At 62.6% G+C, this 15,513-nt stretch overlaps 1 protein-coding gene across 1 annotated transcript in view; it reads left to right on the top strand.

Annotated features, from left to right (window-relative positions):
* PXDN (peroxidasin) overlaps positions 1-15,513 on the top strand; it is a gene marked incomplete at its 5' end in the record, with an annotated part of 52,657 nt that overhangs the window by 8,028 nt on the left and 29,116 nt on the right. The window contains 2 exons of the mRNA XM_081100703.1: positions 12,386-12,457; positions 13,465-13,536. Coding sequence (XP_080956829.1) covers positions 12,386-12,457; positions 13,465-13,536 — 144 coding nt within the window. The remainder of the gene's footprint in view (positions 1-12,385; positions 12,458-13,464; positions 13,537-15,513) is intronic.

Here is a 15,513-nt window from a genome sequence, read left to right on the forward strand (position 1 = left end):
TGGCCAGGGAGCAGCTGGGACAATGGAAGCTATTGTTTTGTTCTGACCTCTGGGCAGCAGGTTCCAGGGCAGAGGGCAGTGGGCTGTGGGGTGTGGACTGGCGTGGGGGTGGGGTGCAGTGGGCTGTGGGGTGCCGAGTGCTCTGGGGTGTGGACTGGCGTGGGGGTGGGGTGCAGTGGGCTGCGGGTCTCGGGGTGCAGGGTTGGCCATGAGCTCACAGGGCGCGGCCTCTGACTGAGCGCTGACGGTAACTGAAGCAAATACTTGATATAAACAGGAAACACCACTGGGTCCTCAGTGCCTTGCAGATGTGGTTCCGCACAGACCAGCCCCACGTGCGCAGCGCCTGACGTGCCTCTGAGGCCCCCTCTGCGGCCGGGCCGGGTCCCCCTTCTCCCCACGTCTGGTCCTGCTTCAGGGCCACCGCGGAATCCAGTCCCTCAGTGAATGGGGGGGGGGGGGCGTCGCTGGGAGCTCACATTAGCATTTCTCTTTCTGTGGGAGCAGCAGCACCGGCCCAGCCGCTCACACAGGCGCGTGGGGGGCGAGGGCGTGGGGGGGGCGCGTGCGTGTCCGGTCCCGTCTCCCCAAACAATCCATGGGAAACGGAAAGCGGCTGCGGCTTCTCCGCTCCTTCCGGGAGGAAAGGCCGTGATTGGCGTCCTTCCTGCCTGCATTTCTGAGCCTGCAGCCCCCGGGGCAGGACTTTAACTTAAAAATAGCAGCTGAAGTTAGTCATCGTGTTACTTATTCAGACCTGGGGGATGTTTGTGTTGGCATGGCAACCGGAAACCAGATATTAATCCTGAGTTTGTTTCCCTGTGTTTGTTTTTCCTGTTTTCTGAGGCCAGAGCCTGTGATCCCGTCTGTTCCGCCACCGCCCCCACCCCCACCTGCCCATCCCCCCCGCCCCCATCCCCCACCTGCCCCCATCCACCCCCCCACCCACCCACTTACCCATCCATCTACCCTTTGATCCATAACCAACTATCCATCCATCCTTTCTTTCATCCAGTCATTCGTGCATCTATTCATTCGTCCGTCTGTAGCCACTCCCATCCCTCCATCCTCCCGTCCACCCGTCCATCTGCCCACCTGCCTGTCATCCTCTCCCTCCCTGGGATCTTGCAGAGCGAGCAGGTGCTGCTACAGACAGACAGCAGACCTTGCTGCCGGGGATCTCACTGCCGGGTCGGCCGGTGGGGCCGTGGGCCTGTCCCTGCGTGGCCGGCCCACCTCACAGTCAGGGCTGGGCTGGGAGACGCGCTGCGGGTTAGAGAGACCCCCCCAGAGACCGAGCCTCTTCCCTCCCCAACGCGGACGCGGCCTCGTCCTCCTCCTGAGTCTTAGCGAAGCCTTCTCCCCAGAGGCTCCCGGGCCCGTGTCCACCCGCCTTCCCACCTGCTCCCGAGAAGGAAGCCCGCGGACACAGCGAGCTCGTCTCCCAGGGTCCTCCCTCGCTGCCCTGGAGGCCCTGTCATAGGTTCCCATCATCCCCTTGGGGAGGGACGCGAGGCCCCCGGTCAGCTGTCCAGCACCCAGCGCGGAGCCGTGGGTGAGTGAGGCAGGCGAGGCCTCCGGTCAGCTGTCCAGCACCCAGCACCCAGCGCGGAGCCGTGGGTGAGCCAGGCAGGCGAGGCCGGTGACAGGAACAACCTGTGTTGCCACGAAGAGGTCAGCTCTGGCCGGTGTGGCTCAGTGGATAGAGCGCCACCTGGGGACTGCAGGGTCCTGGGTTCCATTCTGGCCAAGGGCGTGGACCTCCATTGCAGGCTCCTCCCCGGCCCTGGTTGGCGTGGGCAGATGTTTCTCTCTGCGTCCCCCTCCCTCCACTCTCTCTGAAACAATCAATGGGAAAATACCCTCTGGTGAGAACCCAATAAAAACAACGGAGTGAAGAGGCCCCAGTACGGACCCTCCCAGCGGGCGGCCGGGGCGGTCCCCTCCACGCACCCCGGGAGCCCTGGAGTGAGTGGATGGGGGGGGGGGGCACATGCTCACCTGACAGCCCAGGGGCCGCCGGGCGGCCGTGCAAACCAGAGACCGAACCAGAAACCAAACGGACCTGCAGGGTGGTCTGAGGTGAAACCTTGTTAACTGAGAGCAGTTTATGGGGTCGTCAGGGCCCAGGCGACTTCCTGACAAAGGTCAGTCCACCTGAGGAGCCTGTCTGTTGTCTCCTGCATCTCAGACAACAGCCCTTGGAATGTCAGGTGACTCCCCTTTCCCGACCCTCAGGGCACAGCCGGGCACCTGGGCGGAGACCACAGACCCTCTCGTTGTTGTTGTTGTGAATCCTGTTCATTGTTGACTGTTGGCTGTGCTGCACCCACCGGAGTAAAGGAACAAGAATGTGTCTGTTATTTTACTTTCTATTCAATCCCAGAGGACCCCCCCGCCCCCCATCTGCCACCCACCGGCGGCTCCTCCTGTGACTGTAATTTATGAACAATAATGGTACAGAGCTGCCCTTCCCTGGGGCGTTATCCTAGTAGATCCCTCACCGGTTGGACTGCGGCTTCCTTTGAGGAGTCTGTCGCCGGCCACACCTCTGTCCTGTGATAGTGACTGATGGACAGGCTCTGAGCGCCTTCCGCATGCTCCCCTCTCAGCAGGCAGCCTGGCTGCCTTTCTCCTCGGGGACGTCAGGTCAGGGCCGGATCCCTCGTCCCTGGAGCATCTATTTGGTGTCAGTATTGGTTGATTCTGTTTTATGACCCGTTTCCTCCGGAATTGAACACGCGTATGTGGGGCCTTTAGAACGACAATAAACACAACCAGCCTGGAGTCGGCCCTGGGCCGGGTTTGTGAGCAGGAATGTGCCAGCCGTGGCCTGGCCGGTCCTGGGTGCCTGCCCAGTGGGGACCGTGATTTATCCCTCTGTTTTGCTGGACTCCAGGGCATGCTCTGCCCTCGTTAACCCGCTCAGTGCAAATTGTAACATTTGTTACACCAGCCAGTCTCCGTCCCCGCACGCCTGGTGTCTGTGACGTCGCTGGGCCACAGCCCCAGATGTGTGGTCACATGCTATTGTCGAGGTTTCTGAGAAGGTGGTTTTGGGGGGCGGGGGAGGGGGCTCCACGTTGAAGTCAGTCCTTTGAGTCAAGCAGGTGAGCATCCCCGGGTGGGGCTCGTCCACTCCGGTGAAGGGCTCAGGCCTCCATGTGCCTTCAGCACCTGCGGACTCAGCAGCTCTCCCTGCGTCTCCGCCCACAGGCCCCTGAGCCGGCCCTTAGCCAGTGGTTCTCAACCTTCCGGCCCTTTAAATACGGTTCCTCATATGGTCCAACCATAACATTATTTCCGCTGCTACTTCATAACTGTCACGTTGCTACTGTGATGAATCGTCGTGTAAATATCTGATCTGCAGGATGGTCTTAGGCGACCCCTGTGAAAGGGTCGTGCGACCGCCGAAGGGGTCGCGACCCACAGGTTGAGAACCGCGGCCTTAGAGGAAGTCGGTCGGTCATAGCCCTCTCCCTCCCCTCCCTCTCTCCGCGGCCCGGGATCCTGGTGCCTGTCACGTGGCCTTGTCCCTCCAGGCACAGCCGTTGGTCTGGGTGGGTTGGACCAAGGGCAGCCAGTCCACGTGTGGCCGGCCACTCAGGTCAGCGCCCCCTCCGTCTACGGAACTGTAACCCGGAAGCCTCGACTCGGACTTCCACACCGACTTCCACAAATAGCCACAGTGTTGCCTCTGAAGATGTAACGTGTTAATCTCATCTCACACCCTGCCAGTGTCACCTCCCCCAGTCCTGTGCGCACGCGTGTGTGCTTGTCCGTGTGCCTGTGTGTGTGTGGTTTTATGTGAGGGTTTTAAACCTGCTGCTCTCTCCCTGTTTTATTTTGTTTATTTAAAAAGAGAACAGGTCACCTGCCATAGGATCCCACACGTTCCGATCTGGGTGCCGCCTGTGTGTGGGGCCAGCCTCTCTCCCTGGGTTCTGGCCTGAGATGCTAGGGGGTCGGCTTTGTGGGTGCTGCCCTGCGCCCCCGGATCTGCGGCTGCCAGGGCCCCGGTTCTGCTCCTTGTGGGAAGGGTCTGATGGACTCTGGGTCCCTCCCTGAGGCGCCCGCCAGCCCTCGGGCACATGAGCCTCTGTCTCTGCCAGTCACTGGGTTGGTCACTGGGTGGGCCTGACCTGTGGGCCCGGTTTCCCAGCCCCCCCCCCCCAGCCCCCCACAGGAGACTCTGCTATTTGGGGATTTCCCGCGTCTCACCGCGGGGCAGATCTCCCCCCCCTCTCCCCCGCTGTCGGAGTTCATCAGCGGGAACTCAGGGCGACCTGGGGTGGTGGGAAGGCTTTGTCTGTGCAGAGCCCTTGCCCTGCTGATGTGGTCATCGGGCTGGAATCCGACGGCCCTGGGCTGGCAGCGTGCAGATGGGGCCCAGGCCTCGGGAGGAGAACAAAGGGGCCTTGAGCGCGTGCAGCTGTGGACCCGTCAGCCTTCCCGCTGGGCAGCTGGTGTCGGCCTGGCGGGGGGTCGGGGGGGGGGGCGCCAGGGCATGAGCCCCCAGCCAGGCCCTGTCAGCTCCGCCCCGCGGTCTCCTCAGGGGGTGACGCAGGAGGGACGCCTCCTGCTGGGGTTTGCAGGGAAAGGCCCTGTGACGGTCAGGTCTGCCCGGCGGGGCTCAGTGGCTGCCCATCGACCTAGGAACCAGGAGGGCACAGGCCGGGTTGCAGACTCGATCCCCAGTGTGGGGCGTGCAGGCGGCAGCTGATGCAGGATTCTCTCTCATCACTGATGTTTCTCTCTCTTTCTCCCTCCCCCTTCCTCTCTGAAAGCAATAAAAATCGTTTTTAAAAAATACCAGATCCTCCTCTGTCACTGCCCTGAGCCTGCCCTGACCCTCCTCGGACCACCCTGGCCCAGGGGACCTCGGAGTGTGACCAGGGTCGTGGGGAGCAGCGGCTGGTACGGAGGCCAGAGCCCTTTGATGAGCAGGAATCGCCGTGCCCGCTCAGGTGGGAGGCCAGGCCCCGGGTGTGTGTCCGCAGCCTCGGCCCAGCACTAGGGCTGCCTGCTTCCTACCTGGGCTGTTTACACTGTGGCCTGTGTGGCCTCCAGGCGCTGGCGCTGGTGCTGGACTGAGGACTGGGGACCGTCAGTGAGTCGACGAGGCCTAGCCTGTGGGGCCGCACATCCATCCTGGGGCTGGCACCGTGGGCAGTGCTGTGGGCAGCTCTGTGGGCAGCACTGTGGCAGCTCTGTGGGCAGCTCCGTGGGCAGTGCCATGGGCAGCTCCGTGGGCAGCTCTGTGGGCAGCTCTGTGGGTAGCGCCGTGGGCAGCTCCGTGGGCAGCTCCGTGGGCAGCTCTGTGGGTAGCGCCGTGGGCAGCTCTGTGGGAAGCTCCGTGGGCAGCTCCGTGGGCAGCTCTGTGGGTAGCGCCGTGGGCAGCTCCGTGGGTAGCGCCGTGGGCAGCTCCGTGGGCAGCTCCGTGGGCAGTGCCATGGCTTCCTGTGCAGACACTCCCTCCTGGGCAGCTGAGTCTTGTTTTCATAACAGGAAGATGACAGCTTCCAGCAGAGGCTGCGCCGTGGCCACAGGCTCTGACCACCGTGCCCCTGCTGCGCCAGCACACTCAGTGAAGAGCAGGTGCCGGGCGTGTCCGTGCGTGGTCTCTGCTCCTCCCTGGGTGTCCCCGAGCCAAGAGGGGCCTCCAGTCCCTGTGTCCTCGATCGACCTGCACAGGGGCCTCTGGGACGGAGGAAACTCATGGGCAAGCCGGGTTCGAATCCCGTGTCCCTGGTGCCTGGAAGCAGGAAAGTGCTGACGTGGAGTTTGAGCCGATGGGAGGCGTGTGGGTGTCCCCAGAGGATCCATGTGCCTGGAGTGACGGCCGATGTTCAATCTGGGGGCGGGGAGGGGGGGTGTCACGGGACGGCTCACGTGGCCTGGAACTCGGTGCCTCTGAAACTTACCGCCTGGGAACGGGTGACCCCCCAGGACAGTGGGGCCAGCTCGGTGCCGCCAGCACCCGGCGCCTCCCTCATGCGGACCCTGGGCCCGGCCACCTGTGGCTCCTGGTTTCTCTGGCCCTCGAGCTCTGTCCGCATCAGACATTTTCTTTTTTAAATATGTTCTTATTGATGTCAGAGAGGAAAGGAGAGGGAGGCAGACACATCAAGGATGAGAGGATCATGGGTGGGCCGCCTCCTGCACGAGCCCACAGCCCGGGCCTGTGCCCTGACCAGGAATCGAACTGTGACCTCCTGGTTCACAGGTCGGCGCTCAGCCGCTGAGCCGCACTGGCCGGGCCGGTCCATTTTCAAACGGTTGAATGACTCGGACGATGAGGAATGCTTCCTGAGGGCGTCGCTTTCTGAGCTGCACACCCACCACCCCGCTGACCCGCCAGCGGCAGAGGTTTGGCTGTGACAGAATCCGGTGGCGCCACGGGAGACCTTCCTGTGAGCCATGGGGACAGGCTGGCCGCAGGGTGGCCGCGGTCTGGGCGCCGGGGGTGGAGCGGGAAGGGTGTGGGTGCTGGAAGGGGTAGCAGAGGGACCCCACTCTGCTTGGAGGAACAGCAGGGCCCCTGGGGTCATGGTGCTTAAATCCAGGAGGGGAGACGACGCCCAGAACAGGGGCCAGTTTATCGCGGGTGCCAGGCCGCCGCCTCGTCCCCACGGCCTGTGAGAATCTGGGTGAAGGTACATGGGCAGGAAGCTCAGCCGCTCTGCGGGCCAGGGCGTCCCCCTGGGTTCACACAGACACAGGGTTCGCTCCTGGCTTTGCCCTGACCATTAGGGCCTGTCCACCGGGCCCTGTCCATCCAGCCCTGTCCACAGGGCCCTGTCCATCCAGCCCTGTCCATCCAGCCCTGTCCATCCAGCCCTGTCCACCGGGTCCTGTCCATCCAGCCCTGTCCATCCAGCCCTGTCCATCCAGCCCTGTCCACAGGGCCCTGTCCATCTAGCCCTGTCCACTGGGCCCTGTCCATCTAGCCCTGTCCATCTAGCTCTGTCCATCTAGCCCTGTCCACCGGGCCCTGTCCATCCAGCCCTGTCCATCCAGCCCTGTCCATCCAGCCCTGTCCACCGGGCCCTGTCCATCCAGCCCTGTCCATCCAGCCCTGTCCACTGGGCTCTGCCCATCCGGCCCTGTCCATCCAGCCCTGTCCATCCAGCCCTGTCCATCTGGCCCTGTCCATCCAGCCCTGTCCACCGGGCCCTGTCCATCCAGCCCTGTCCATCCAGCCCTGTCCATCCAGCCCTGTCCACTGGGCTCTGTCCATCCAGCCCTGTCCATCTGGCCCTGTCCATCCAGCCCTGTCCATCTGGCCCTGTCCATCCAGCCCTGTCCACTGGGCCCTGTCCATCTAGCTCTGTCCATCCGGCCCTGTCCATGGGGCCTGTCTGGTTCCCACTTCCTGAGAGAGCACACTTGGGGGCATCCAGCAGAGCCCCCCGCCCACCTGTGCCCGTCTCCCTGCCCCCTGAGCACAGGTGGGGACCCGGTCCCCGAGGCTGCTTGCCGGCAGCCACCACGTGCCCCCTGGTTCCCGTGATGTCACAGGAAGAAACAGGGCGTGAAGTATGTGTCCAGCAAGTGGCCACGTTGTTACTCCAAGAACTTTCCCTCTCCCGGCCCTTCTCACGGCTCCCGGAGCGGCACTGGCCCGTCTGCACCTGGCGGGCCCGGCCACCTCCTGCCCGACGCTGGCGGCTCCGTCCATGAAAGGGAGAGCGGTTAGTTTACGGCTGAGGCAGATCCTGCAGAGAGGCCTCGAGCGTGACCACAGCTGGACCTGCCGTGTCCCCAGAGGCCCCGGGCAGCCGCTGGGCGGGGCTGCCGGCCGCCTGGGGGGACGTGAAGGGGCCACCCTGTCCCTCCCGGCCCCTCGGCCCGGCCAGGCCTCTGAGAGTCACACGCTCCTCCTCCGACCCAGCTTCTCCTTTGCTGACCTGCCCTTTGGTTTTTCTAAATCTGAGAAACTTGGATAAAGCAGGCGTGTGGCCGCTCCACGTGTGGCTGCTCCACGTGTGGGCGATACACGCCTAAGCGTTAGCCGTTCCTGACGCAGACCAGGTCCCGGAAGACCAGGGGCAGGAGGCGCGCCAAGACCGGCGGGCGGAGCTCGCTGCCTCTGCGATTCGGGCGGAGTCCTGCTGCTTCCGGGGGGAGGCAGGGGCAGCCACACGGGGCGACCGAGCCTCCCCTCCTCACGGGGCCCCCAGTCCTCACGGGGCCACCGAGCCTCCCGTCTACACGGGGCCACCGAGCCTCCCCTCCACATGGGGCCCCCCAGTTCTCATGGGGCCCCCCAGACCTCCAGTCCACATGGGCCCCATACTTTAAAAACCCAGACTTCAGAGGCAGAGTATGAGGAAAATGGCTGAGAGTGGAGACAGCACCTGAGACGTGCTGTTGGCAAGGGGCACGCCCGGCGTCCGAGCCCCGACAGACCCGCCCGGAGGACAGACCCGCCCGGAGGACAGACCCGCCCGGAGGACAGACCCGCCCGGAGGAGCCGCAGGGCCCCCGGTCCCGGACGGCGGCTGCGTCGCGGCGGCTGCTCCTTCCCGTCGGGGGACACGTTCTCAGGCCGAACAGGACGTGCTGTCAATTTCGTGTCTGTTGACAAATCATTCTCAGGTTCTAACACGGGAAGGTGAGGGGAAGCGTGGCCCTCGCCGAGAGGAAAGAGCCACGTTGGCCTGTCTTCACGCCGGCCCCGCTGACGGCGTGGCCAGACGCCCTTCGTGGCCAGACGCCCTTCGTGGCCAGACGCCCTTCGCCAGTGGCCAGACGCCCTTGTCCCTCTGGCGACTGTTGACGATAAATTAAACCTCGCCCAGCTGTGCTGTTGTGACAGGAGACCCGCAGGCCAGAGCCGGGAGGATGGGCGGGGAACGCGGATCCCTGCGTCCTCTCACCTCCTAACTCGCCGTCCGGCCTGTAATGAATCGTGGTTTTGACATGGAATTGAAACCTGAACTTGGATGCTTCACCCAAACACCACGACCCTCGCAGCTTCTGTTCTTCCCGCTGGCGTTTGCTCTCTGAAGCACTCATGGGAGCATTAACAGCCGCCCGGAAAGCTCCCTGCCCTCCAGCCTCTGCCAGGCAGCTGCACGTAAACTGCACAGGCCAGGGTCTGGGTTCTGGTGTTGTTTTTAATACATATTTTCTTACTGATTTCAGAGAGGAAGGGAGGGAGAGAGAAACATCAATGATGAGAGAATCATGGATCGGCTGCCTCGGGCAGGCCCCTGGGGTGGAGCCTGCAACCTGGGCCTGTGCCCTGACCCAGAATCGAGCCGTGACCTCCTGGTTCCTAGGTCGACGCTCACCACTGAGCCGTGCCGGCCGGGCCAGGTTCCGGTTTGGAGACTGGCTCTGGGAACCTGGCTCCAGGCCCAGGGTGGCTGAAGGCTGTGTGCGCCCAGCGGGCTGTGGGCTCTCCCCTCCCTCCCTGCGGTCAGCAGCTGTGCTGGAGGGAGCGTCCAGAGAACTACTCCCGCCAGCACGGGGCCAGCACGGGGCCAGCCGCCCGCTGCTCCACCAGGTCCAGAGCCCAGGCCGGTCCTTTCCGGTCGGCCCCTGGCAGAGGGGCGGCTGCAGGCAGGTCCCCGTCCTGCCCCTGTAGGTTCCTCCTCACCGATTCCTGTCCCCCCTCCCGTCCTCCCCCAACAGCCCCCACATGCACCCCACCTGCCCTGTGTTCCTGTGGTCACTTCCCGGCCAGATAAAGTGGAAGTGGGCCATGGCCCTCACCGTGGTCTTGCCCTAAAATGGTAATTTCTAGGCGTCCTGAGCGGCTTCCCGTGCTGCCCGGGGCCTCTCTGAGCAGCTGCTGCTTCACCCAGACTTTGTCGCCCGTCTGCCTGCGAGGCCCTCGGTGCTGGGTCCTCCTCCCACTGAGCGCTTGGTGACGGCACCGCGGGTGTTTGCGGAGAGCGCGGTGGCTCCCGGGACCTCGCACCGTGGGTTTCTCTGCACCCCGCGTGTTACCGTCGTCGTCGGTGTTCTGTGGGTGAGGGGCCTGCACTTGGGGGACGATGGACTCCCCGGCTCAGGCAGAAAGGGGCGCAGGGCTGTCCTGGGGCTCTGGGCTCCGCGCGTGGCTGCAGAGCACGGTGTCGGCTGGGCTCTCACCTTACGCTCTGTCCGCGGGAGCTCGCTATCCTCTTGCCGCTTTCCTGGAACTTTCTAGATTCAGAATTGACTCCAGGCCTCATCACAGCCCACTCCTGCCTGCCCCATGGAGGGACGCCTCAGCTCTTGCTGTCTGTCGGCCGCGGTGGTCAGGAGCCCGGCTGGGGGCCGACGGGCAGGCGCAGAGGACGGCTGTGGCCTCCCTGTCCCCACACTGGGCCCTGAGCCCCTGTGCCCTGGAGAGGGGGCACTGGCACAAGGGGACAAGCTGGGGGCGTGTTTCCGAAATGCTGGTTAATTATTGCGTTTCGGGCAGTTTTCTTTCCGTTAGTGTTGTCGGTGGAAGCCGTTATCAGGTTGTGAAATAGTAATTCCATTGCTAATCGCTGAGCCAAGAGCTCTGAGTAGGAAGCAGTGGCTCCCAGGCCTCATTCTGTGTGTGAGTGTGTGTGTGTGTGTGAGTGTGTGTGAGTGTGTGAGTGTGTGTGTGTGAGAGAGTGTGTGTGTGTGTGAGTGTGTGTGTGTGAGTGTGTGTGTGAGAGTGTGTGTGAGTGTGTGTGTGAGTGTGTGTGTGTGTGTGTGTGAGTGCGTGTGTGAGAGTGTGTATGTGTGTGTGTGTGACAGTGTGTGTGTGAGTGCGTATGTGTGTGACAGTGTGTGTGTATGTGTGTGTGTGTGAGAGTGTGTGTGTGTGTGTGACAGTGTGTGTGAGTGCGTATGTGTGTGACAGTGTGTGTGTGTGTGTGTGAGTGAGTGGGAGTGTGTGTGAGTGTGTGTGTGTGAGTGTGTGTGTGTGAGTGTGTGTGTGTGTCTGCGAGGACAGGAGTCGTGGGTTGGCGCCCGCCCTGGTGCCCTCACTGGGACTCGATCGCTCTCTAAGGACTGTCTGCAGATGAGGCACGTGCTGGGCCACAGGGCGAGACCTGTGATGGTCCGCATTGGACTGCTGGGTGGGTTGGACATGTGAGTAAGGAATTAATTTATCTACGACGTAAAGAAAGCCGTCTTTCTGTGAGTTTGCGAAGACTTTCATCTCGTTAGAATGTTAAGTCTTCATTCGAGTTGGAGAAGGGAACACAGACGACCGTGCCTCTGCCGGGGGCTCGAGGGCCCAGGGCCAGAGCCCCGCCCGAGGAGGACCCTCAAGCGTCTGCGTTCTGTCCATCTCCGTGTCCACACGCCACGCGCTCTGGCCCGTCCTGGGCAGTTCAGGGCCTGCCTTTGTCCTGGAAAAGTCGACCGCCGGTCTCCCCAGGCACAGGAGACACGTACCTGTTAGGATGGAACCTGCTTAAACACCTGCTGGGAACGGCTGGTGGAGACCAGGCATTACCTTCTCTTCCCCCCTCGGGCTGAATGGGCTCCATGGTTCCGAGACGCTCACCGAGGAAATTGTGCACAGTTAGCCACCAACAAGGGCTCCAGCTCAGCACCGTCCTGGAGCGAGCCCTGGGGTTGCACGGTGCAGGAGCCCTGGGGTTGCACGGGTGCAGGAGCCCTTGGGTTGCACGGTGCGGGAGCCCTGGGGTTGCACGGTGCAGGAGCCCTGGGGTTGCAGGAGCCCTGGGGTTGCAGGAGCCCTGGGGTTGCACGGGTGCGGGAGCCCTGGGGTTGCACGGTGCGGGAGCCCTGGGGTTGCAGGAGCCCTGGGGTTGCACGGTGCAGGAGCCCTGGGGTTGCAGGAGCCCTGGGGTTGCAGGAGCCCTGGGGTTGCACGGTGCGGGAGCCCTGGGGTTGCAGGGGTGCACAGACTGAGCAGCTGCGGGCGAGCCTGTGTTCATTTCCCAAAAGTTTGACATGAGGTTTCCAGTGGGTTAACCAGCAGAGGCAGAGGGGGTGGGGGTGTTCGTGTCGTTTCATCTCCCCGGACAATGGCTGGAACTCCGGTAAGGTGACCTCACTCTGCCCTGTGTGAGGTGGCCTTAGCGAGGAGGGATTCGTCTGCGGGGTGGACTGCGTGGTGCGGCTTCCTGGGAGCCCGCTCACTGTTGGTTTTGTTGTTGTTACTCCTCCCCTGCGGGTGTCCCTCCGGGAGGGAGGGAAGAGAAAGGGGAACATCGATGTGAGACACCGATTGGCTGCCTCCCGGACGCGCCCGGCGAGGCCCGGGATCCAACCTGCAACCCAAGTGCTTGACTGGGAATCGAACCGCAGCCCTCGACGTGCAGGCTGACGGTCTCACCGCGGGCAGCGCACTTCCGCACGTTCCTGACGGGTGTTTGGACTGGCAGCGCGGGCGAGCCCAGATGTCTCTGACGCACCTCGTCTCCTCTCCTCGCAGGGACCTTCGCTTCAACCGAATCCGAGAGATCCCGCCCGGAGCCTTCAGGAGGCTGAGAAACCTGAACACCTTGTACGTCCCAGCGCCCACGTGGCCAGAGGGAAACGGCGCACACCCGGGTTCCTCGTACACCTGGGGTCCTTGCACACCCGGGTCCTCGCACACCCGGGGTCCTCTTACCCCTGGGGTCCTCTTACCGCTGGGGTCCTCGCACACCCAGGGTCCTCGCACACCCGGGGTCCTCGCACACCCGGGGTCCTCGCACACCTGGGGTCCTCGCACACCCGGGGTCCTCTTACCGCTGGGGTCCTCGCACACCCGGGGTCCTCGCACACCTGGGGTCCTCGCACACCCGGGGTCCTCTTACCCCTGGGGTCCTCTTACCGCTGGGGTCCTCGCACACCCGGGGTCCTCGCACACCTGGGGTCCTCGCACACCCGGGGTCCTCGCACACCTGGGGTCCTCGCACACCCGGGGTCCTCTTACCCCTGGGGTCCTCTTACCGCTGGGGTCCTCGCACACCCGGGGTCCTCGCACACCTGGGGTCCTCGCACACCCGGGGTCCTCGCACACCTGGGGTCCTCACACACCTGGGGTCCTCGCACACCTGCATCCTCGCACACCCGGGGTCCTCTTACCCCTGGGGTCCTCTTACCGCTGGGGTCCTCATACACCTGGGGTCCTCTTACTCCTGGGGTCCTTGCACGCCCAGGGTCCTCGCACACCTGCATCCTCGCACACCCGGGTCCTCTTACCGCTGGGGTCCTCTTACTCCTGGGGTCCTTGCACACCCGGGGTCCTTGCACACCCGGGGTCCTCGCACACCTGCATCCTCGCACACCTGCATCCTCGCACACCTGTAGCCCGCTCACACCCGGGGTCCTCGCACACCTGGGGTCCTCACACCTCGCACACTTGTGGTCAGCTCACACCTGCCTTCGCCGCGCGCGGCAAGGCCCGTTTCCATGGTGGCCACAGTCCTGGCCGAGGTGCAAACCCAGGAGGTAGCTTTTCCAAGGGGCGGGAACGTTTCCCTGGCGCGAGGAGAGTGTGAATCTGATGGAAACCTCCCTTCTCAGGCTCCTCAACAACAATCAGATCAAGAGCATCCCGGCCGGCGCCTTCGAGGACCTGGAGAACCTGAAGTATCTGTAAGTCTCATCAGCGCTTCGCTCCGAGGCGTCTGCCATTCACGGAGGGCTGTTCGCTCCGAGCTCCGTGCGTCCCGCTGTGAATCCTGTACAAACACCCGTTTTACGGGGCTCTCATTTGGGAGCGTGACATTTGCAGGGGGAGGGAGGGCGGTGAATGCCTTGTCCTAAGAATAGAGGGCTATTAATTGTGTGTTTGGCTGCTAAGCCTTAAGGACAGTAGGTTGAGTGAAATTAAAATCTGGGGCCTCAGGAAATCACTCTGGACAGAGTCGTGCCACCACTTGGGGTGGGAGCTGCCGGTGTCCCGGCTGTAAACCAGCAGCCTTCAGGACGGGTGGCTTTCCCGCGAGGCGCACGGCAGCCCTTGGGAGTGTCCCGGCTCCGGGACTTGCCCACCTGCCTCCAGGTGACGTCACCTCTCCTTGCTCTGCAGTTACATTTGGAAATAGATTGTAGTTGATTTACTAGCGTGGGAGCCATCGGCCCGCCCGCGTGGGTTTGCAGTTTAGGATATGACCTTGGGGAGGCGCTGTTTTCCTGCCTCAGGGACTCGGACTGTAAAATTGTAACGAAAAGAAAAACCCACTCTGGGCACATTCCTGGTCCGGCAGGTTAGACACCTGTGCCACGTGCTTTGGGCAAAAATATCCTTTTAGAAGTTGGCTCTCTTGTTGATGAGGGATGTACCTCACTTTTTTGGGGGGGTTATGTTATACGTGAATCTGAGCACCTGAAAGCTACGTCGGTTTTTAATGTCATATTGTTGGTGTTGATGTACATGTTAGAATTGGTGTGTTGTGTTTTTTTTAAAAGATGATCTTTTAAAAATATTTTTAAAATTGATTTCAGAGAGGAAGGGAAAGGGAGAGAGAGATAGAAATGTCAGTGACAAGAGAGAATCATGGATCGGCTGCCTCCTGCTCGCCCCACACTGGGGTCAAGCCCGCCACACGGGCCTGTGCCCGACCAGCAATCGAACCCTGACCTCCTGGTTCACAGGTCGACGCTCAGCCACGGAGCCACGCCGGCCGGGCTGGAATACTCTTGACGTTCGATGTCAGTGGCTCTTAACTTCAGAGCTAACTTGAACTCTGTTTGTTAAAATACATTTTCCGCAATGAGGATATTTGAGTGTGACGTGTAGGTGTTTCTCTTCGCCCCTTTTGGCGCAGGGTGTTAGCTCTTCCAATTCTTCGTGACCATTGCTAAGCCTTGTTGCTCGTTTTTAAAACGCGGGCCAGGCCTCCCGTCTAGTCTTGTCGTTTCTATTTGTGTGTCTGCTGTTATTTTTATTATTATTGTATGTGCTGCGCGCTCCAGGAGCGAGCTCCGGTCCTTGGAGAGCAGCGTCCGCAGTGTGTGTGTAGCGTGTTCTCGTGTCACATTCAGTTTGACCTACTTAAGAGCAATGCATCATGAACGTTGCAGATGTATTTGATGTGAAGGAGTTTGGACACTCGCTTCTCCCTTCCATCTCTTTCCAATGGTCCTTTCAGACCTCGTCCCCTGACCGCTCCCGCTCAGGCCCCTGCTCCAGCTTCTTGCCTCTGTCTCCCCCGAGCGCGCCCATGAGGCCGCTGCCCCCGGGCGCCGGGCGTGGGGGCGGGCGGGGCCCTGGTCAGGAGAGCGAGGACGGGGGACCATGAGCAGGATGGGCCGTGGCGGAAGGGGTCCCGGGGACTCCCCTACCCCTGCGTCCAGGCCCAGCCTCCTTCCTGGGCCCGAGCCCCGAGCCCCGAGCCCTCACGGAGCGCGTTTGGTGGGCCGGCACTGGTTGAGGGCCGTGTGACTGGCTGCCGTGTCTGGGAAGTCTCCGCAGCGGACTGCTCTGCCGTGGCCCGGCAGCGCCCAGGTGTGTGTCCGCATCTGCTGGGACCCAGTGACTCTGGGAGGCAGGGACCTTCGCGCCCTAGTTCTTCCCGACGGTGGTTTCACTCCGAGACGTGTTTGCAGTTGGTTCTTGGAAGGTGACCC

Source organism: Myotis nattereri (assembly GCF_964212035.1).
Source record: "Myotis nattereri genome assembly, chromosome: 10".
In the NCBI taxonomy this organism is placed as follows: Eukaryota; Metazoa; Chordata; class Mammalia; order Chiroptera; family Vespertilionidae; genus Myotis; species Myotis nattereri.